Source organism: Glandiceps talaboti, chromosome 14 (assembly GCF_964340395.1).
Source record: "Glandiceps talaboti chromosome 14, keGlaTala1.1, whole genome shotgun sequence".
Classification (NCBI taxonomy): domain Eukaryota; kingdom Metazoa; phylum Hemichordata; class Enteropneusta; family Spengelidae; genus Glandiceps; species Glandiceps talaboti.
In genome coordinates, this window is record NC_135562.1 from 19,278,199 (window position 1) to 19,303,125 (window position 24,927).

At 37.6% G+C, this 24,927-nt stretch overlaps 3 protein-coding genes across 3 annotated transcripts; 1 reads left to right on the forward strand and 2 right to left on the reverse strand.

Moving 5' to 3' along the window:
* Positions 1-1,115: 1,115 nt before the first annotated feature.
* LOC144445987 (1-acyl-sn-glycerol-3-phosphate acyltransferase epsilon-like) lies at positions 1,116-20,015 on the reverse strand. Its single transcript, XM_078135650.1, has 7 exons — positions 19,797-20,015; positions 17,551-17,742; positions 15,938-16,027; positions 5,433-5,523; positions 4,552-4,710; positions 3,406-3,529; positions 1,116-1,446 (listed from the first exon to the last, which is right to left on the reverse strand). The coding sequence occupies exons 1-7, from the start codon at positions 20,013-20,015 to the stop codon at positions 1,224-1,226; spliced, it is 1,098 nt and encodes a 365-aa protein (XP_077991776.1). The 3' UTR covers positions 1,116-1,223.
* Positions 7,967-9,769, reverse strand: LOC144445764 (zinc finger protein 862-like). The gene has a single exon (XM_078135404.1). The coding sequence runs from the start codon at positions 9,767-9,769 to the stop codon at positions 7,967-7,969; it is 1,803 nt and encodes a 600-aa protein (XP_077991530.1).
* Positions 20,016-20,308: 293 nt separating the features above from the next.
* LOC144445386 (uncharacterized) lies at positions 20,309-21,574 on the forward strand. The gene has a single exon (XM_078134924.1). The coding sequence runs from the start codon at positions 20,309-20,311 to the stop codon at positions 21,572-21,574; it is 1,266 nt and encodes a 421-aa protein (XP_077991050.1).
* The last annotated feature ends 3,353 nt before the right edge of the window (positions 21,575-24,927 follow it).

Genomic DNA, 24,927 nt, shown 5'->3' on the forward strand with positions numbered 1-24,927 from the left:
TGATCTATTGATGCCTAGAAATTGCATTGTAGTTATAACTTGCTTGCTATACAAAGAATCTATTTTAGCTTGTAGATAGTCAGTGCATCATTTGAGGTTTATCTGAACCAACTAAAAACTTTAGTGAAAGGGTAGACAATTAATTGAATACATACATTTGTACATGCATACATACATACATACATACATACATACATACATGCATACATACATACACACACACATACATACATACATACATACATACATACATACATACATACATACAGACAGACAGATGGATGGACGGACGGACGGACACACATACATACATACATACATACATACATACATACATACATACATACATAAATACATACATACATACATACATACACATACATACATACATACATACATACATACATACATACATACATACATACATACATACATACAAAAATTAAATAATGAACAATTACTGAGATCCCATTGTCTTAAAAAGTTAGATTATTTTCATATATGATATCACACTTTGAATTAGATAAAATACATACATGGAAGACAGTTCAATGGCAAGGTAATTATGACAATCAATGTACATTGAATTAGAACCAATCATTTTTATATGTTTTTAACTATAATTTTGTCACTACACTCACAGATCTACTCTGTAGAAAATGCTATATTTGTGATGCATGCGAAATCAAGGATATGATTTGGGTGACCATTCAGCAATGATATTTGACTGTGTGTGACTACTGGGGTCCAGTGAAAAATGAATTGCTTCATTTCACTGTGACTGCTGGGGGTCCAGTGAACACTGTATTGTGCGCATTTTCATTGTGATAACAGGAGTTGAGGTAACAGTATATTATGTACATTTGATTTGATCTAAACATAAGTGGTACACATTAGAAGATCAAAGTATCAGCCAGCTATCAGTAAATTTAATTGCCATTCAATCAACAGAAATCACATAATATTTTCAGTAAATTAGAGCTGACAATTTCCTGTCAAAATATACATGTACACAACACCGTGTTCACTTGATACTGGAAACCACCATATGTCTCATACCATGTCATGAAATGTGACTTTGCCCCCATCACGATGTTGTTATTGCCATCCAAAATGTGTCCTACACACAATGCAGAGTTCACTAGACCTTGGAAATCACTGTGTTTCTAATACCTTGAAAGGTGAATTTGTTGCCTGAACACAGTACAGTAATTAAAAGGTATTCACGTTGTTATAGCCATCCACAGACAACCACCAAGTGTTCCACAGACAGCACTCTTCCAATAAAAGGATCTTCCTTTCTCTGTTATTAAGATTGGTGTGAATAATGCAGTGAAGAACAGAAATGATGGTACTGTATGCCATAGACTAAGTGGTGACTTCTTAGCATTACCAGGGAAACGACCCCTGACACTGACATCTGTACTGTAGAAATCTTCCATCAATCTACAATTGTGAAAAAATGAAGAAAAAAACATTTTCTCTTTTCATTTTAAAGGTTTTACTGTAAATGAGATTAATTTCAAAAGAGAATGGTATTTTCATATGTCAAAAAAGACGTAAAGGAGAAGGGTAAAAACTTGTTCAGATGAAAAGTTCTCGGTTCAACAAAGTTCAAAATAGCTAACATTTCTGGAGTAACCTTTCTGAGAGCAAAATACTCACACTACATGTACTGAAAGTGTTGGAAATCTAATGATAAAAGTAATTGCTGATAAATCATAGATTTCCTACACTTTCAGTTATATGAGGATTTGGCTTTTAGAATTTATTTTTTAATTTTGTTGAAGTGAAAATGTTTTCTCTCAACAAGTTTCTACTTAGTATGGTGTAAGCTCATCTATGCTAACGTTCAGTCTAAGTTCATGAATTTAACTTTGTATTGCACAGAACTTTTCAATTAGCTCACCAAAGCTTTCGCCAGGTATCAACGATGACACTGTTTTCTGGCGTGACTTCAGACAATTTTCCAAATTCTCAGAAGTTGATAACATCCCCATCACGGTTCATAGATGGTTTTAAAGTCCAAATGTGAATCGCTTCCTTAATCCCTCTCCTAAACTCGCGATCCAAAATTGTTACATTGTCAGGTTCCAATGAATGACCTGGATGGTCCTTATGTATATTAAGGAACAAAACTCATATTCTGACTGTAAAACAGATGAAACTATGAACCATGCTGGGGGATGTTACCAACTTCCACGAATTTTGGACAATGTGAATATGAATGTTGACGCATGTGTCGTAACTTCAGAAAACACTGACGAAGCCATGGTGGATACCTGGCAAAAAGCTTTGGTGGGCTAATTGAAAATTTCGGTGCAATACAAAGTTAAATTAATGAAGTCAGTTTTTTGTCTTATTCCAGTCCAAGCAGCGTTTACATATATTTTCAATAAATGGGAAGGATACCTTTCAAATTCAGGATATTAAAAGTGATCAAATTCATTGGTTCCATTCCCTTGCAAAATTGGAGTTGTCATAGATGTGAGTTAAGGTGAGAATGACACAAGGCTTTCTCAGCAACTTCCATTAAACATAAAGTCAACAGCTTCTGTTATTATTATTACATGTAATGTATCAATATAACAGAAGTTGCCTAACTAGTATCATACATCACTTCCGCTTCAGTTCAGATCAATTCCAACTTTGTACAGATAAGTGAAAGTAACCTACACATTCATCTCATTAACATCCAAGTTTTTATTAAACAATGTGACTTCCCAAAGTATCCTTCCCCTTTCAAAGGGGAATGATACTCCAGGAAATCAAGGTGTTTTCATATACTACGGGTTCTGGAAAGTGAGTGATGTTTTACACCGAGAGAATAAGCACTCAGGACTCCTGAACATTCATGGTGCCACCATGAATATATTAATTCTGCTGACTCCCATCATGCACTGGTCATTAACAAAGATACCCTATAAGATGAATTGATGGATCTCTGAATCGCAAGTAACTGTAAGTGATGTAAAATCACGGAATGACTCCAGAACCCATTGTTGATGTCTCTATGAATCCAGGGGTGAACAAATCCACTGGTCCTGGGTCCAGGACTATTGTTTCTTTTGGGCGGCCCACACAAATTTTAGCTTCTCTGGTCCGTTGGACCAGTACCTTACTGTTAATAACTATGTTAAAAAGTCGTCTAAATATACAGATTCATAGGTAAAATTTAATGTTTCACATTAGTGGGACCTGGGATCACCAATTCTTTCAGTAGGACCACTGTATTTGTTAAGGCATTTGTCCGGGGACCACTAGTGCACAAAATGATTGTTCACCCCTGAAGTCTATTTCCTCGAGTGGTGTACCCTTTAAATTGACAACATGGATAAGTTGTTGAGATTTCAAAGATTCTATCTTCCTTCTCCTTCTAGACTAGTTTTATCAGTAATCACTTACATATCTTTTTCTTCAAATGCTTCCTGTAGCCATTTTTCACAGTCATCTACATCATCTGGTACATCCTTAATATCAACTCTCCTTATATGGACATGAACCTTTGGGCAGCAGCCAATCAAAAAGTCTGTAGAAATCAAAACACAATTTGGGTGAGAATGAGTTTACTTTCCATATATGGACAAGACAAGAGCCAGTTGAAAAGTCTGTAGGAACAAAACCATGATACAGATTAGCAGAACCTTTGAATTATTTTTTCAACACACACAATGACTGTGAACTACATGTATGGTTCAGTTTTCAAATGGTTTTAACCGAATATTACACTGCAAGCAATTGCTCAACTGAATAAGTACAACCATGTCTTACTGCAATTATGTTTGATTCAATCAGAAATTATTCCTTAATGTGATTTTATTTTATTTTATTTTATTTGGCCAAAAAAAATTCAGAAAACCTCAAACAAAAACGGATATATGTACAATACAACTATCACATTGGTAAGGAAGACAAAACAGATGCATCACTGAATACCTTTGCCGATGATGACACAAAAAAAGGTTTAACAACTTATTTCCACTGTGGTCCTCACACATAAAATATCACACAGAGGTCCAAAAAGAACAATGAAATACAATACATAACATTAACAGACACAATATACTAAATAGTCAAAATCTGACTCAACTACATATGGATAAAAATGAAAGTAGAATGGGGCCAGACTATTGTAAATAAACAAACTCAGTTTCATCTAAGTGATGATAGGCAGATTCTGGCTTGTAAGGCCAATTCATTGATATGCACCTCATGTGCAAATGGTACTAATGTCATTTTCCACTGTGGGTAGATTTAAAATCCAGCCCCAGTGAAAACTTACACCTACATCTAGCCAAAACTTTGCTATGTTAAAATAAATTATTGAATTCACATTCTCAAAAATGTGTTGTGAGGGCATTTTTGTAGCCAAGATCAATCTAACAAAGGTTCTAAGCCTGATCTGGATAAGAAAGAGTTGACATCAACACAGATTATCATTTCTGACATGTACTGAACTATACTGAAATGTACATACATATATACAGAAATATAAAAATTGAATAAAAATGAAAACTTTACTATAAAATATTTCTCTTTCTTAAATCTTACCAGTCATTCCAGGTCCTGATTTCCTAACATAATCTTCATTTTTCCATTCATATGCAATTGTACAGTCATATATAGCATCTATATGGTTTCTCAGTTGCTTTAAACTTGCTACTGTAGCTTTTGCTCTTGGTGTGAGAACATGGTTAAGTACTGTCAAACCTGATAGGAAATGAAACAAAGTGACAGTCAATTTCACATTACCGTGCAGCTTTTCAATTTGATACAACCACGCAGAAACCAATAAGAAACTGTACATGCTACACTTTAAGATAGCAAAATTTAATGAGTACAGTTTCTTGCTACATTTTGTCTAAGTGAAATGAACTACACATGCCACCATACAGACATCAAATGAACACCACAGAGGACATTTTACACAACCTTCATCAGGTGTTTGATACTAAGAAAATAATTTGCACCCAAATGTCTGCATGGGGTTGCAATATATTTAAATGGTTTATTTCATTCAGATTAAATGTCACAAAAATGTGCAATCATGCTATTGAAGTGTGACATATGCAGTTTTTTGTTGGTTTCTGTGTACTTGTATTAAACAGAAAAGCTGCACAGTGATGTCAAATTGTGTATTGAGTTCAACTTAAGAAACCATTTATTCAGGTATAAGAAGTTGATCCAAATATATAAAATGATACATTTTATCCCACTTTGAACACAAATCAACATCACTGTTAGGTGAAACAAGGGAGATTCAAATACAGAACTGTTTATTTGTGTTCACAGTGAACATTTTATGTGTATGTGCACTGTCAGTCTCTATATACATGTATTGAAGAACAGAGAACACCACAGACAAATATCCACATAAACCTATCAGTTTCTCATTTCAGCCTGGGAACATGAATTTCTTATCTGTTACCTACCATTCATGTATGCAAAGCCTTGACTTTTTTCAATAACACCTTGTAATTCAGGGTTATACCTGGTACCTTCTGGAAATATAACTAACCACAGCTACAAGAGAAGAAAGGAAATTGGTTAAGAGGTGTATTTTTTTTACCTAGAGTCCAGTCATATGGGGAGTCTGGGCTCCTGCCTCTCCCCTACCTACCTGCCTACATTTTTCTAACATCTTTCCTTTTTAAGAATCTTTGGCCAGAAAACTGACTCAAATTTTTAGTTTCTCTCTGGAGATGACATCAATAGCATCCTCATGTGATTAGAACCAACTCAGTGAGTTGCATAGATTTATATTTCATGACGGACACAGCACCTCAAAGAATAGCTTCTTTACTTTGGCGCCTGCCTAAGTTGTGGTTGTGGTATTGAATAAAAATTACCCAAAGCAGTTCAGAGATAGAGAATAGAGTTTGACTAGAGGTGCAGTGTTGATTTATACCACTTCGGAGCATTTAAGACAACGATATCTTCGCCCAGATGGGAGAATATCAAAATATGCATTAAGTGGATGAATATGGAAAGAATATTATAAACACTTATTGCCTGGCCTTTTTTGGGCAAGAGCATACAGCAGACATCATATTATTATTACCCCATCACATCAGAGGTGAACAAATCCACTAGCCCGAGCTCAGGGACTAGTAGTTTTATGCCCGGACAAGTAAATTTTCATACCCACTAGTCCGACGGACTAGTATATTTGGTTGATAAAAAATTTCACACGGTGCGGAACAACGTAACAGTGATTGTGACCTTTTGAAAGTGACCTGAAATCAGGTGACTTAACGTAACGTCATTGAGCAATGTTCCCTAGAGGGGTCTCTCTATTGCTAGGTAATTGATAGCATGTGACTGCCCATTCAAGATGGGGTAATACATGTCTTTGAATACATATATCGACTTGTGTTACAGGGCTCGAAATTAACTTTTCTCCCTGGTAGCCCCTGTGGGCTACCATTCATAAAGGTCAGTAGCCCCATGACCTTCACTGGTAGCCCCATATATTTGTGTACATAGTTATCATACAACAGTGGTTTACCAACACTGAATGTGGACTATAATGTCTGTTTAACAATGTAAAAATGGTTGATAATAAAGTTACGAATTTCTGTTGTAATGATAGGACAAACGTCTCAAGTATCTATGATTACTCATATGGCATAAACTATGAACACACCATGACCATTCATCTACTTGACTGCTTGACCATTTTACACCAGTCCATCAAAAGACCGTGTTTCGATGTCATATACCATCAGCCTCATCTATTACGTACTGATTGTCGTTGCATGAAATTCGAGTTTCGTAATTCCCAGTCTGTATATTCGTTCATTTGAAACCATGCATTTCCTAAAATGTTTTACATTAAAATCCGAAATGTGAATGAACGCATCGACTTCGGCTATGATTCCATCACCACTCGAGCCGAGCATTATGGAAATGACAAAATTGACATCGTACCGAAAATGGGTGAACGGGTCCTGCTGTCAGTAACCAACAACTTCGTGTCAAGTACTAACAACGTAAGGAAGTGCTTCACGGATTAAAACGCATGTTTTTTCATCAATGTTTGTGGAATTGTTATCACGAAATGTACCCCGGAAGTATCTGAATTAGCTGACATCGCAGCACATGGTGCGTCCAGGGTGTGACGTCATAACATCGTTGTCAAATATAAATATTCATGAGAGAATAATATGTAGCGATGTAGACGTCAAACACATCGCGTCCTGCAGTTGAACAAGCAAGACAGTTCGTTCACACACACACACACACACACACACACACACACACACACACAACGAGTAAAGAACGTACATATTTTTCCATTTCACTTTATTTTGCCTGACTTATGTTGACTACACACGATATTACGGCGATTTAAAACATATTAGCACAGAATGACTAAAGTGTTATGGAAAGATCACATCTAATGATCTTACTGTACTTAGATTTTTTTTTTTTTTTTTTATAGTACGCAAATATTTGAAATTTGTATCAGTGTATTCATTTTTTTTACCTATGCGTACATTGTACTCAATTTGAAGAAAAATTAAAAAGAACATTTATTTGTTTAAAAAAGAAACAAATTTTTTTCTCATTTTACGAATGAACGACCACAAACTGAAAGCGCAATAACTATGTTCTCAGGTCAGAAGGTCAAATCCGGTATTACTGTAGTCCCACCGAGTACGCAATATGTGTGATTGTCCGTACACATTTTAGAAAGAATGTTGCAACCGAAGAGGGCAATTAGCTCTAGGAACGTGCACGAATTATTTTTGCGTACTAGTAATACTATGTTGTGAAACAAGAAAATAGGCAATATTTTATGCTTACATGAAACACTGAATGACATTTTATGATTATCCCCTCGTCGGTACATACAAATTCGAACACCAAGGCAATAATTATGTCCAACAATCAACCAATGCAGTACATATCCAACAATAAATGTGCAAAGCAACAATACACTGCTGTGAAGGTCAGTGAGTATTTAAACATTGTCTTGATGCCGTTGTCCGTACGGCTGTATGTCTGGACGACGCATACGCTGACCTCGATTATACCACATTTCGATTGCATTCCTAGGATCAAAATCCTCCATTGTAGGTCTGTGGAGCACGATTCTCATTAACTGACACATCGTCTGCGTGTTTAACGCCGCTCTCCAATCCGTCTTGATACGACCCATTAGCGAAAAACCCCTTTCGCATTCACTGGTGTGAATAGGTATTAGTAATACCACTTTGAGTAGTGATAGAACATTGCTGTATTCTGCCAGTTCTTGGCGAAGGATAAGTTGCCAAATATCTAGGAATTTCAACGTAGGATTGACTGCCAATGTATCGATCACAACAGTTTTAAGGCCTGTCCACTCACCGAGCACTTCGCCAGCATTAAATTCTGTCCGTCGAGCTAATATATCGCGGAAGTGTCTGACAAGCGTAGTTATGTCATCACGCCCATACAGGCGGAGCTCATTTTGGTCTTGTGGCCAATTTGTCGGATCGAAGACGTTTGCTGCAGCTAGGATAGGGTTCTCACGAAAAGAACGAAATCGGCTGTTTACTTCATCTATGCATGTATTTATTAAAACACGTTTGTTGTCATCGGGATCGGCGTGATTATTATGGCGTATTCGACGTACATTTAAATCAACGCCACGAAAAGAATTGGCCTGTAGAGATTGATAATACATGGTTTCGGATGGCCCTGGTTCATCTCGAAGTAGAATGAGGTTATCTCTACACACCTTCAAACCGTATTTCACAGTTTCAATGGACGTGTCGTTCTTCTGAAATAGTAATGACAAGCGACTTAAAATTCGATATATGTCTAATTGAATAAATATGGACTTGAGAAAATTCTTATCGGTCAATTTCGCGAGGAAGCCTCTAGCCTTATTTTTAGTGTCCTCAGTATGATCACTGCCTGGTGTGGTAACGTCTTGTAGGTGAGTAACCATTGGCAACCAGTTGTGATCGACAGCTTCCAGTGCTCGTTTATGGTGATCAACCCATCGTGTCCCCAATACATTAGTGGGTTTCAATGTGACGATTTGGTGTGCCTGACCGGCCTCTCTCAATGAAGTGAGATTGCGGGGCGAGTTATTATAAAATTTGTAGATGTTAAGTAAAAAGTCCTCAATATCTGCAAACCCACGCGACTGTTTCAACGATGACTTCAGACAGAGCTCCAGTCTATGTGCGGTACAGTGGACACTTACGAGATGAGGTACGTCTCTCCGAACCCGAGTCATGACGCCTGAACGCGTACCTATCATAACCGCTGCACCATCTGAAGCCATACCGATTAGTTTCTCTTTCCATTGATTTTCGTTCATACCAAGTTCTGTCTGAAATCCCCTGTCAATGGCATTTGTTATTGCTTCTGCAGTTCCACGAGGCATGGCTTGCAAACTTAGGAACTTAGTTACGGGACGATAATCTTCCAGAATTCTAACATACACGATCTCTTCCTCAACAACGGAGCGGTCCGTAGAAGAATCGTTCAAAACTGAATAGAAACTACTACCCTCTATTGCACGAACAGTTTCGAGGCGAATAGCTTCTGCGATGATATCAATAAAGTAAGCCGCTTGCTTGTCATTACGATACATATTTCCTACTGTCACGTTATTTAGTTCTTGTAGTGTTAACAGTCCAGGAAAATCTGTGAACGGCTTCTCATGTTTCGCGATGTAGTAGGCCGTACGAAATAAAATTTGAAGACGATCAAACTGTGCTCGATCGATGTTCAAAAGTGACGAAACTAGAGGACGAGGATTTGCACTCATTTCCACCTTACGTCGTGCAACAGATCTGGCATGCAAACTACTCACTTCGTGCTTCTTTAAAGGGTCAAGGTGAAAGTTAACACACCCGACTTGGTTGGTAAAAGCGGATGTCCCGACAGGGCAGATCGTGCAGAACATGGCATCTTTTTCGTTATCGTATTTCAGCCAGTCCTCCCGTCCCCTCATCCAAGATTGTTGAAATTTTCTCGTGCAACTCGTTTTCAGTTTTTTTCTGTGGACTTTCGTTTGATAGCCCATCAGCAGTCTTTTCGGGCGACTGCTCATCCGGTGATGAGGTTGTTGTTGATTTTTTTCGAAAGTAATTTAAGAGACTCATTGTGCCAGACGAAACGTCAGTTTTGATATTAGCGGCGGGCCTGTACGGCTGTGATAAATAGGCGCAATTTTATCAAACATGAACACTGAATGTAGCAACTTTTATTAAAAACTTATTGTTACATTTCATGCAAGTTACGTTGTCACAGTGAACGCGTGCTAGTAATCAGCTGGTATGTTCGTCCGTACAACACACACGCGGCCGTGCATGTGTGTGGTAGGTCATGGACTGTGTTGCCATGGTTGTATTGTTGACAATTTTGTTACATTTTATATAATTTTTAAGACCACGTACGTACACATTGGTAAGACGCGTTGACGTTCGATGTTCAGCGGGAACGTATTGTGTTGGTTATATTAGCGACACGACGAAGGCCTGACATGTCAGCTTACTGTTTACGTCGGTAGCCCAAGTGGGCTACCAAATACGAAAAGCAGTAGCCCCGTGTCAACATTTGGTAGCCAAATGACACGGGGCTACCGTTAATTTCGAGCCGTGTTACGTGTATGGAACTAGGTCAGCACGTGCACTGGGAGTCCAAAGGCTATAATGTCCTTCGGATTATTTAAATTTGGTTTCACAAAGACTGGTCACAGTGTACCTAATGAGCCTGGTGATAAATCAAGTAAATCGGACGGTTCGAGTAATGATACCACAATTGCCAGCAGTAGCAGCAATGAGCCGATTGAAGGAGATTTACCAAATAAATGAATGAAATCAGGTGAGCAATTGAAGTATTTGACTAAAGACCAGAAATATGACGAACAGAAAAGATCGAGACATTTTAAAGAACACTGGAAAAAACTTTGGCCTTGGCTTGAATACGATGCTGAGAGTGATCATATGTTCTGTCAATCGTGTCGCAGTAATCCTACGTATGCTGATAAATCATCATCATTGTACACAGGATCGACAAATTGGCGAGTTGAGTCCATGAAATCACATGAAAGAACAAAATCACACCAAATTTGCATACTCAAGAGTACTGGATCAGTGACAACCATTTAGAAAAAAGATGCACCAATCGTCCGAGCAGTAGAAAAAGTCGACAACCACCGGCGGAAGTCACTCACCATGCTGTTCAATACAGCATATGCTGTTTTAAAGGCTGGACGACCATTCACTGACTATGAGTTCATATGTAGTATACAACTGAAGAACAGTGTACAACTCGGTGAAAACTATCTCAAAAGGGTTGCCTGTCGAAGGTTTCTTTCATCACTTGTTCAGGTCATCCGAAATGAAATAAATGATGAGGTAAATGCTGCCAGATTCCTGAGTGTTTTGGGGGATGGTAGTACCGATGCGATTGTTATTGAACAGGAAATAGTGTATTTGCGGTATGTAAACCCAGTAGAATGTGTTCCCAAAACAAGAGAGGTTAGTATCATTCCACTGGCAAGTGCTGATTCAAGTGGTGTGTTTCAAGCACTACAGTCTGGACTACAGACAGTGAACCTAAACTTTGAGGACTTAAAACATGAAGAAAATAAAGAAGGGCCGATGTTAGTGGGTGTTGACTTTGATGGGGCTGCAGTCATGATGGGAGTGAAGTCAGGAGTGGCCAAGAAAATAAGGGATATAATTCCTGAAGTGGTTGTGATGCATTGTGTTGCACATAAACTTGAACTAGCAGCACTTGATGCCAATAAGTCTGTCAAATGCATGTCAAAATTTGAAGAGACTATTAAAGGAATATATAACTTCTACCACTATTCTCCAAAGCGACGCAGAGAATTAACTGCAATATGTTCCATCCTAGAGCAGTGTACAGCACACTTTCCGGTGTTAAGCAAGTTAGATGGCTTGCTAGCAAAGACAGAGCTGTGAGAGTACTGAAAACAAATTTACCAGCTGTTGTTACACATTTACAACACACCAAAGCAGACCAAGCCAGCGGATACTACAGGGAGGTCACATCTGTCGGTTCATCAAACATTTGTATTTCATGCTGGACTATTTGCCAATACTTGCTACTTTGTCCAGGGCATTCCAGGAGGAGGGTCTCCTTGTAATGGAATTACCAGATCATATAGAATGCACTCTGATAACATTTCCAGGGCATTCCAGCAGGAGGGTCTCCTTGTAATGGAATTACAAGATCATATAGAATGCACTCTGATAACATTAAGTGCATTAAGAAATACACCAGGGAAATACATGAAGGAATTCAATGACCTTTATGATTCCTCCAACATTAAGTTTGGAGATATTTCCCTCACAGGAAGAAAACCAGCTCCTGTAGACTTCACAACGGACAGTGACACTAGAACCATCATAGACAATACAGTTAGGTACATTGAACAGAGATTCAGTAACTTAAAAACAGAACCATTGAGTGTGCTGGCTGTGCTAGATTTTCACAAATGGCCTACGACTAAATAATATATAATCCCACGATATTTTTCTTAGTTTTACATCATTATACAACTGTTTTTGGCAGAGTAGTGTGTTCCAAAAGAAAATTGCCGTGGGATTATGTATTTATCACATTATAAAGACAATAACACATTTGGACAAATTTTAATGCCGCCTTTTCTTTTACATAGATACACATTGTAGGAAGCGGCAAAGGTGGGGGTCTAGATCCAGACGGCGAGGTCCTAACACATTTCACCCCTGGGGTCATACCCAGAGAAACGGCTGCAGTGTTGGGCCCAAGACTGGAGGACCTACAGAAAGAATTGGCGGGATATTGTGAAAATGCTAAAGAGGGAACATGCCAATGCACAGAAAAAATTGAAATGATGGAAGTGGAAATAAAGAAGCTCAATAAGAAAGTAGCAGATTTATCAAAAATGGAGCAAGATATCATCGAGCTCAAGGAAGTAATAAGCATTATCAGAGGGGCACCACCCAGAGATCGCCCAGAACCAGAATCGCCACCACCACTCCCACCAGTACCAGCATTGTCACCCAAACAACAAGAAGAAATGCCACAACGACTCAATGCCAGAGGGACACAAGCAGAATCGCCATCACCACCACCACTCCCACCAGTACCACAATTGTCACCCACACAACGCTCCAGAATAGAAATACCACAGCCACTCAACTTAGATTATCTCCATTCGGTACCCGCTGCCCCACGACAAATACCTGATCAACAACAGCTACTTCGACCTGTCCAACAGCTAGAATACCATACATGCACAACCCTTCAGAGACATCAACAACGTCAACAACTTCCAGACCCAAGACAACAACAAGCTTCGTTGCCGAACAGTTCATTAGCAGTAGCAGCTTTTCACAGACATATGCCGCAGCAGTCAATGTCTCAACACATCAACGAGCTGGCTAATGTGGAAGACAGCATTTCAAAGATCGTCAAGGAGAGCTGTTCTCTTGGAAATTTCGCCAAAAATCTTGTCTTTGCCATGTATAAAAAGGAAGAGAGATTAGGGCGAAATTGCCGAGGGAAAGTATACAGTGGGACCACTTCAACTAAACGGTCATTAAGCCCAACAAGATTGCGGCATGTAAGGAACTTGACGTTCGCGAGATACCCCCATCAAATTCCCCTTTCTACTCAAGATGTTGCATTGGCGAATTGTATTCATTGTATCGATAAGGCGCTCCGGGATGAATTCCGAAAGGAGAGTATAGCCATGTGAAGTATTTCAATAGACAGTGTACTAAGTTCTGTCAGTGTAATGTGTTTTAACGACTGTGTATTTTCTGCATTTTTACTTTTTTTTATTTATTGTCGATTTCTGTAGCTGTAGATTATTTAGATTAATTGTTAGATTGTTTTACTACTGTTCACATTGTTTTCTTGGTGGGAAGGGTAATTATAATAAAGAAATTTGAAAGTGCATCCAGTGTATGAGTATTTGATTATTAGAGAACGTAGGTTATGTTGATTATATATTATATTATGTTGATTATATATATATATATATATATATATATATTGTTTTGGTAGTACTGGAACGCTTTCTTGGTTGTAACTCGGAGTTTCACGCATTGCGCGATCATCAGACAACAGTTGTCTGATGATCGCGCAATGCGTGAAACTCCGAGTTACAACCAAGAAAGAGTTCCAGTACTACCAAAACTATTGCGCTCTGCGACTGTGGTATAGAGCACTGTCTTAGCAGATTGATACTCACCGAGTTATATATATATATATATATATATATATATATATATATATATACACACACACACACACGTACATATTAATCAGGTAGTCTCCACTCACTACATCTTCGATAATATTACATTGCCCACTTTTCATACATAACCAACAGTATAGCAAACGCTTGTGTTCTGCTGTCAGTGTACCAATGGAGTTTCTGTCGTATTTTGTTCTTTTCTGCCACCATTACTTGCTTTTGACGATAAAGTAGAGGTTTCAATAAATTGAAAACCAAAAACACGAACACGTCATGACTACGCACTCGATGAAATATATCCAACCGTGGGCCTATTGCAATGATCGAGCCCCCCCTATGGACAATAATGACGTGTGACCGGAACGTCAAGTCACCTGACACGGAAAGTCACCTGATCTTAAACACGTATTGAGTATCGCGAAAAAATCACAGAATATGCCAGGCGATGGTCCAAAAATATCCACCGAGAGCAGAAAATTAAAGATTCGCAACCGTGGCGTACCTATTTCTCTTTTTTATTCGCAGTATGTGGTCAGCACAGTAGTGCGTTACAACAAAAGACATTGTAACTAAAGAGACGTACTCTCCTTTGTGATGAATTGAATTGATTTGCATTCATGCATGAATAAAGTACGTCCACACAAAAGACAATGTAAATGAAGACGTACATTTTTTACTCTCTTTTGTGATGAATTAATTTGCATTCATGAATAAAGTACGTGAGACAGTGAGACAGGACGCAATCGGTGTGGCTCTAAGACGCGTCAATGTGCGTCTGCGTCTTGTCTACAACGTGCCAGCTGGGTGACCAAGTTCCGGCTTGTACTGTATCAACAATGAAGAGCTGACACAGTATGGAAATGAAGAGATGCATAAGATAGTTGATGTACAACTTGCATCATGGTTCACTGATGAAGATAGGCAAAGTATTGGTTGTTTCTTAAAATGTACATTAGACCACTGAGGTCAAATGACCTCCTTGATGTTTATGCAGGACTTCTCAGACAGAATCCCAGCAGTATGTTGCACATACTGAAAGTGATAGATTTTGCCCTCACTATTTCTCCTTCGACTGCAAGTTGTGAAAGGGGGTTCAGTAATATGAATAATGTGAAGACCAGACTTAGAACACAACTTACCCAAGAAGCACTTGCAGATCAGTTACAAATAGTATGTGAAGGTCCTTCTCTTGCCAACTTCAATGCAGATAGTGCAATAGATCATTGGCTATCAAATTGTTTAGGGGAAAGACATTTGAGTGGACACAAACCAAAACGTACTGAACATTCAGATGAAACCAACATTGTTTTGGAAAGCTTTAAGAAATAAATTTTGATCAATAAGTCTGGATAAACTCATGGAACTTGTACAGTGTAAGTCATGTGTGTTTGTATGCTGTACTGTCCTTGTAAGTTGTAATATACCGTGCACATTTATAAATAGTCTAAGTGGAATGATACATGTGATAATAAAAATTGTGGGCTAGTGGAAACTGAAGCTGGGCTAGTGAATTTTTATGGTTACTAGCCCGGGGGCTAGTGAACCTCAAAAGGATTTGTTCACCCCTGCCCATGTGTTCTCATGTAGCAATTTTTCGTCAGGAAAATACCAGTTATAGCGTAAATGCCCTTAAGGTAATAGACATCTACAAGTGCTCTAATAGCCAGGCAATAAGTGTATAAAATGCATCTAATGTTCAGAAGACTGACTTACCGGTATATTGTGCTTTGGAAACTTTTGCAAACTCTTGGAAAAGTTGTAGCCTTTAAATTTACCACTTCTTTTGACATAAACACCACCATGCTAAGAAAAAAAAAGGAAAATTAATGATAATTATTCTGATGCTATGGTACAATGTTTATAGGAGAACAGCACTCCAAGAAATAAAGGTATTTTCATAAATGTTAGGTTCAGGAGTCAATTCATGATTTCACATCATGTAAATTCCATGCACTTACAAAGAAAGAAACACCAAACTAAAACTCTATTTCATCTTCATTGTCCTCACAGTGGCCCACATTTGCATCATCGGACTTAAAAGACATACATACGTTTTAGATGAACACTGAATATTTATGATCATTAGGAGTTTATTAGTATTACATTCAATTCATGGTCTTCAATATTCAGTGTTCAGTAGGTCAACTAAGTCCCATGATGCAACAGTTGGCCACTATGAGAACAAGGAAAGTGAAATAGTCTAAAAGCTTCAATTTGGTGTTTCTTGGTAATTGTGTGAAATGTATCTGATGTGAAATCATAAAATGACTTTCTCTCCTCTCCCCCCCCCCCCCCCCCCCCCCAAGTTTATGAAATTACCATTATTTCCTTGAGTGGTATGTTTCCCTTTAAAGGAGATGGGCCAACTTCAGACACTACATTTATCCAGTAAATATATTCTTACACAAACCAGCTCATCTAATATTATATTTAAATTGGTTAGATTAGTTTACTTCCGTAAACCATTGAAGATCAACAGAACAGATATACAAATAAAAACTGGTAAAAATTGTTGAATTACTTGGATATGCCGTAAAACTGCATCTCCCTGCAACTGGACTAGTTTAAAACAGTGCACCCACAAAATCAAGATTACCTAAATATAACACTACATGTATATGTACAGATCTCACCAGTGATTAATAAAACATATTGCAATATTATCTAGAATTCATCTTACATGCATGAAAAAACACAACCAGAAAATTGTACAGGCCTGGACTATATCCCTAGAAGTTTAGTTTCGGTCTTTGGTTAGCTAAATTTATTGTTCTCTTTCTCATGACACAATCTATCCCATGATCCTTTATTCTTAAATCTGAACACCCCCCCCCCCCCCCCCCCCATTTAAAGCTGCACTAGCTGCAACTGGAATGGTTTTTTGAACCTGTCATGTTTGTTAGATATAATGACTTGCTCATAATATCATACACCCTGTATTATATATAGTACATATATTAATGTTGAATCACCTGTGGGTAAAGCTAACTGTGTAGCTGTACACATACTAAGGTACAGTAAATCCAATCAAATTACATCAGCACCAAAAAGTCAGCATGCACTCCCAATGAATCATGATTTTACCTTATTACCATACAACTTATAGATAAACTAGATCTCTAATTTACATTTACATGTACAGTGTCTAATTAATGGTATTTTAACAATATTCAGTGAATACATCATACAGTAGGTTGTCTGATCAAAAAAAAATACCCCAACTACATGTACATGATCTGAAAAATAAATACATTGTCACTGATAGGTTCACAGTTGATTGGTATCTATATCCACACTTAACTGAACATTACAAAGTGTAGACTTACCCAGGCAAAGTACAGACCATACAATGGGAAGTACTTAAGGCCATCTTTGAGTACGTATCTGAGATGACCTAGACTACCCTGTCGTATCGCTAACATATCGGATACAATCCAGTCTATTGTACTTTGATGGTTGCAAATATAAATAACACTCTCCTTCTTGTTGAGGGCATCAACATCACCATACAAGACCACCTAGTAATGAAAAGATGTTTCCATGTAAACGATGAATATCAAATCAGTACAGCTGTAAGTACAATGTATGCATACGTGTTATAGGTGTCTATCTACCTGAAAACATTCTGAAAAGAGTTTCCATTATCATCTTTATGTAGGCATGTTGTGAAATTCTGCCCAACTCAAATACAACTCTGGTAATCGAGATTTCGGTTTACTAAAAGAGACACGACCTAAACTATTATTTAAGTAAAAGTATTGTATAAAAAAATACATTGTCGAGATAAGCTATTGAATGGATATTGGGTGAATTATAGCCTCAGTACGGTGGCTCTCTGAAAGCCAGTTCCATAAACTTGCAGTTCTGGGACTTCCAATGTTTACACTATCTTGATCCCAGAGTGATTAGATTCACGTGTGAAGCTACCATCATATTCATATTCATCTTCACTTTCAAAAGTTGACCTCTACGATCAATGTGAATATGATAGCTTACACATTCATCATCAGATTCGAAGTACTTCCGAATGGGTACGAACATGCGTTCGGCAAATCACATATCCTTCATTGGCAGGTTGAAATCATGTGATTGTAGTTACTTTTCACTTGATTAGCGTGGATTTGCATGCTTTCTTCTTATTTTTGCCAGAGTATCCAATTTGCACCATGAATTATTGTTGTCATATAAAAAAACTAATTTGAATGTTTAGTATGCCTTTCCCATATCTTTGAAAATGAAATATCAATATTTGGGTGTACAAAAAACCTGTATGAGTAATGTAATAAAATACGGCCTGGCTGGGTGTGTTTTGATTCCCCGCAGTGTCGCTATCTTTGAAACCCTACTTAACACTTACACTGGTGAAATTTACACAAAATAGTGTTGTCAAGACCACAATTATCACAATGTGTGTAGTTCCCTTGATCGGGATTGGTCAACACAATCGATTGTGAAAAATAATGGTCCATGACAACAATAATTCATGGTGCAAATTGGATACTCTGGCAAAAATAACAAATTCAGGCAAATCAAGTGAAAAGTAATTACAATCACATGATTTCAACCTGCCAATGAAGGATATGTGATTTGCCGAACGCATGTTCGTACCCCATTCGGAAGTACTTCGAATCTGATGATGAATGTGTAAGCTATCATCATATTCACATTGATCGTAGAGGTCAACTTTTGAAAGTGAAGATGAATATGAATATGATGGTAGCTTCACACTCGTTAAATTCTCAGACCTTTAACTCTTTGTATCTCTATGCAAATTTGAAGATAATAATTCAATGTCTTACATGTAAAATACTGGACTCTGATTGGAGTGACCTTGTGTATACTGTTTACACTTTGACCTCGGGGTCAAAGTGTAAGCATTAACACAACAATGGCATGTAATATTCAACTATTTCTGCTATCTACTATGTTAACCAATACTATGCATAATAGTATATCGTACCTTGGCTATACATAATTAGTACTGGCCGACATCACAGTGGTCCTATATATTGTTAGGGTGATTACAAAGAATGACTAGAAACCAAGTCCTAAAATTCACATAGTCACATAGGGAGTTTGTATCAGGGGTATGAGCAAAACTTGTACAACTTTAATATAACTGTACACTAATTTTTTTAGTGGTCGATTGCACTGCAAGGGTTCTAATAGTGCACAGAGCTGCATCCCCGTTTGTCTCTCGTACGTGGTGATAACATCTCCCTTCCATGGTACAGTTCAGCAGAACACAATTAATGATCGAACAAACTCTTGCATCAGAAAATAATTTTTCGTACACTTTGTACAACCTTTTCCTATATAATTTTGAGATGGAGCTAAATATGATCCGTCGAAATTACAAATGAAAAAATAATCACGATTGTAAGTGACACTGAACATGGATCTGTTATTGATCCATACACTGAATGATTCCCAGACCCAAAAAGGGCAACAAGTTGATAAAACTTTTTTAAAGCTAATTTGAATAAAAATTTTGAAAGAAACGTAAAGCATGACCAGATCATTAACAGGTTTACTTCGGCGAAATAATGAAGGTCGAATTGATTGATTTTACCTCTAGGCCCGTATAATGTTCGTAAAAGAAGACAACAAGTCGTTGATAGTTGGAATAGAAGACATCATCCACAGCATGGAACCACCGTGTCGGTAAAATCGTCGAGATCATTTTCCAAGGTAACAAGTACAAACTGAAATAATGCGGGGCAGTACCAAGCATTACAAACGCCGGTACAGCATACCGGAGCGCTTGGAGATACACCAACGCTGTCAACATTGTCGATTGGACGGAACCAGAGCAGTTTCAAATGACTGAAAACACGGCGATGATACGGTCGATGCACGTGTGTTGAGGAATCACGATCGATCACGCCAACCCCCGGTCTGGGATGTCAAGGACATGTGGGTCACCTGTGAGGGCAGTATTCCATGCGCCTGGAAAAAAATGGCTGCGTCTAGTTGAACACGAGGGTATCATAGTGTCAACAATTTGTGAAAGCCATTTTACGTAAATAACCTTTACCAATCATTCAGATAGCAGAGCAAGAAGTCAAAACCAGTGCAGAAAATATGAAGCCAGCAAAAGATATGAAGGTTAAGAAGAAACTCGGCAAACGTAAACTGCAGAAAAAGGACTCCAAACAACCTTCTGCCGTACCCACGTTGGTTGAGAAGCAGAAAGTATCCATGACCATGTTGGCCGACTACAGGGTAGGTGGTATTGCGAGTACCCTTGTAACAAACAAACAAGCAAAAGGCGTAATGAAATCGGTAAAATCGTCTAAACTAAAGCAATTGTTTGGACAATCGACAGAGCAATCGTTGATCAAGACAGTACCAGCATCGTTGGTGAACAAACAGCCTGATCAAAAACCAAAGGTTGGAAATGTGAAGTCTGGAGAGAGAAGCGACGGGAAGGCACTTAAAAAGGCAAACAAAAAACAACTGCAGAAAGCAACAAAAGATGACACAACAAAATCGTCGAGGCGAAAGAAACGAAAAGATAGTAAACTTTTACTTCGGAGAGAAGAAGGTCTGAGAAATGCTGACACCAAGGGGCAGCCACAAAAGAAAAGAAAGCGAACTGATGATGATGAAACTGATCAAATTCGAAAGAAAAACAAGAAAGGAAAGGCAAAACCTAAGAATCCAGAAAAAGACAAGAGAACTGTCTTTGTTGGCAACCTGCCAATAAGTATCACGAAAAGTGAACTCAAAAAATTGTTTTCTAAATATGGAGACATAGAGAGTGTGAGATTGAGGTCAGCGGCCCCTAGTACTCTGAATCTGCCTAAGAAAGTGATCATGATTCAGAAGGACTTCCATCCTTCCCGGAATAATTTGAACTCATATGTGGTATTCAAAGAAGAAGAATCTGCAAGGAAAGCACTGAAAAGGAATGGGAAAGAGGTCAAAGGTCACCATATAAGAGTGGACTTGTGTGCGAATAGTAACAAACATGATCACAAAAGATCAATTTTTATCGGTAACATCCCGTTCAAAGTTGATGACGAAGCTGTTAGAAGATATTTTGAGCAGTGTGGAGACATAGAGGCAGTGAGACTAGTACGGGATGGTAAAACTGGAATTGGTAAGGGCTTTGGATATGTACTCTTTGTGGATTCCAGTTCCGTCGAGTTTGCCTTGAAGTTGAATGGCAAAGCTTTCCTAGGGAGACAGTTGCGAATAAAGAGATCAGTGAAGAAGGAAAAGAAACGAAGCGAGAAACCAACTGGAAAATTTCAAAAAGGGAATCCTAAACTTAGTGGAGCTAGTTTAAGAATACAGAATAAGATGAAGAAAAAGAACAAAAAATCTATATCAACTAAAAAGTAACAAAACTTGAAACAATTCTGTGCTCACGTTGCTGTCATTTATTAAACCTGTACTAGCTGTAACTGGGACAATACTTTTTTTGACAACCAACAATATGACTGTAAACCTTATTTTCACTACATGTGTACTGGGATATTTTGCAATTTTACAGTCTTCAATTAGTTCCCAAAGACTAATACTTACTAATGACCAGACTGGTACATTGTGTCCACGTACAAGATGACATTTTAGTCACTACATATTTTTGTGTTTTTATTATCCAGCAAAACAAGCAAAAATAAGTCTGTTGTGAAAATGTCCATGTTGACAGTATTCTCGTCAGATTGTATTAATACCAAATAATGAGTAATTTGTACATGTACATGTACACGTTGTACATGTTAATTAGAGATCTATCTATTTTATAAGTAGTACAGTAATAGGTTGATATCGTGATTGTATTGGGGCGCTGATTTTAGAATGCAGGCCCAAAAATCTATTTGATTGAATTAGTGTACATGTACCATGTTACGTTTGTATGTGTAAAGCTACACTGATATGTTTATCCACAGGTGATTAAGTACTGTTCAGGGTGTATAACATTACAAGTAAATCATCATTTTAAAAAACATCCCAGCTGTACAGTGTAGCTAATTCAGCTTTAAATGCCTACTTCCAGTAGTGTACTAAATGTACATGTAATCTGTCTGGTTTCTCTATGCATTAATAGGGTTGTGGATTTGTCAACCCAATGCTTTATGTCTTTACACCTTTCTGTTCAATGCAGTTCACTATTTCTGTACACTGTGATTTGGATAGTACATGCATAGGACTGTCACAGTATACATGGAATACCTGTACGACAGATTCTAAAATCTTACTAAAGCAAGTCAAGGCATAGACTGTCGACAGTTGTTCGTGCCTTTTTTGCTACGTCTCATTTTAAAGAAAGTCGTCACTCGCTCCACAACACTGAATACTAATGCATACTGATAGGAACTGTGATTGCCGAAGGCATGAACTCATGCCTCCGGCACTCGCTGATTAGTATACAGTTTATAGTATTGCCCTGGATCAGAGTGAGGCGATGACTTTAGTAGCAAAAAAGGCATGAACGACTGTCAACAGTCTAGTCAAGGCATATCATTGCTTTTTGTGAATATGTGCTGTGACTTGGATAGATACTGTATCACTATGGAATATATATCTCCACATGAATGAAGAACACCAGATTTCATTATATAGTGTACGTACAAAGTATATACAGATAATGTGGATATGTACTACATGATGTGATATTCACAGATTTATACATGTATGGAATTCATATTGATTATTAAAGTTGGCATAACATAAGTACGGCCTAAGACAACCTTAAAAGAACACAAGCTGTGTGTATATGCTTTTCGGGATTATATGCATCAAGGATATATGTAGAAGCATACTAGAACATCACTTGCTATTTGCAGGATTTAAACCTGGACTGGTGGCTCTAGCATAACTTGCTATTTGCAGAACTCACACCGTGACTGTGGTGGTATTCAGCCATCTGAAATGTATCCATGGAAATACTAAAATGTAGGAGATGAAGCACACAAACAATGTCAAAAGATTATCTGTAATGTTATCAATGTCATGCATCAATATTAGTTACACATACCAGAATATTTTGATCCAGATTGTATTACCTTCTGTAAGTCCCAAGTAAAGAAACTTACATGTATAAACTCAGTAAGTGTGTCCCTTTAACAATAATTGTGTATTTTTTTATTGCTTTATTTTCACAAATCAATAGTGTTGATTAGTTAGAAGTTTCAAAACCAATCTGATTAAAATCTGATGTAGGTGTAACAGCTCAATTACTTTATATACAACTATTTCCTTCATATTTTGACATTATTTCTTCAATTTTGTCATTCCAGGAGTGAGTGCCTATCCAAATGCTCACTCCTGGAACAACAAAATGGAAAAACAAATGACAATAAACAAGTATGTAAAACGATTGAGTCGTACCCCACATCAGCTTTGAATGAGATTGTTTTAGAACATTAATTAAGTAGTTCTCCTGAAGTATTATTAGTTTAACCAGTAAATGAAAAAAGCTGGTAAAATTTAAGGTTTTGCAAAGTATACCAAAATTAACTTGAGTAAAAACCTTGGGTGCACTGACTGAAACTTGGATAAATTTTTACCTACTTACTCTTACTGCCCTTTAACAAAATACTGTGATATAATGTTTTGATCCAATATGGCCGACTTACTTTCAGAGATATTAGTCTTTCAGTGGAGTTTTGTCTTTATTTTCAGACATTTCTGTATCATCTTTTTAAATTTTGATAACGAGGAATGATAAATGATGAATGATAACAAGTTTGGATTTGATGTACATGCCTGTCTTTATTATAGCTAAAATGATGTAGACTTGGTGTTTCACTCATGGGACAATCCACATTATGTTTTTGACATAAAAATAGACATACTTCAACTCTAGACTAACAATAACAGAAACACAACAAACGCAGCAGGATCCTTTGCCCAATCACATTGAACACTGATAAGCATTGATATTCTTTCACAGTGCAGTAAAAACAGGCGTCCATTGAAAACATTACACATGGACTTGATGATTTTAATGGCTGCAATTGTTTATATTCTAACTGATAATCAACATTTCAAGTTGACTACTTCTACATCCCCACTGTGCACGGTACCTATGTAACTGTTTCTTTTTGCATTATAAGTTGTCCGAGGGTGTGTATGAAGAAATGTCATGTCTCATGATGAGTGAAACAAGTGTACACCATTTTAGCTGTAAGAGAGGTTTTCAGACTACAATGTATTTGACAATACAGTCTTGTCAAAATGCAATTTTTGTACTGTCAGAAATGTATTGAAATTAAATCTCTGGAGTGATATTTCAGACAGTACTATAGTGCATACCGCTTGAATTGAAGGCTGTTGCTCTCTGCATACATGTACATGCCATATTCTAGTTACTCACATTCAATTGAAATGTCACAAGAGGGCATCCTACAGGGCAGATTAGGGGAAATGACACCTAATTCACAGGAGTACATGAAGCAGTCGACAACAACACTTTTAGTTCAAAAAATTAATTGTTGGTTTGAAACAAAGGTAGAATTCGTTTGACTGATTGAGAATGCCATAATTTTTATGGAATGCTAGGTAATAAAAGATATCTCAAATGAGACTATAGTACATGTATTTAACTCCCCTGTCCATGCTATCATTGGCCTCATATCACTTGTAGTGTAAAAGCTGCTTTGAAATAGCACTCCAAGTGGCCAAACTATGTAATCTTTTGTCTTTCTGATATCCCTCCTATGTCATACAACTTACAAGGGCTTCCAAAA

Bases quoted from the DNA above. Each gene is read 5' to 3' on its own strand.
- LOC144445764 (XM_078135404.1), bottom strand. From the start codon at position 9,769: ATGAGTGCAAATCCTCGTCCTCTAGTTTCGTCACTTTTGAACATCGAT.
- LOC144445987 (XM_078135650.1), bottom strand. From the start codon at position 20,015: ATGTTGACAGCGTTGGTGTATCTCCAAGCGCTCCGGTATGCTGTACCG. The intron at 4,711-5,432 runs GTAGGTAACAGA...ATTTCCTATCAG, and splicing joins AGGCTTTGCATACATGAATG to GTTTGACAGTACTTAACCAT. The intron at 3,530-4,551 runs GTAAGATTTAAG...TGATTTCTACAG, and splicing joins ATCAGGACCTGGAATGACTG to ACTTTTTGATTGGCTGCTGC.
- LOC144445386 (XM_078134924.1), top strand. From the start codon at position 20,309: ATGAAGCCAGCAAAAGATATGAAGGTTAAGAAGAAACTCGGCAAACGT.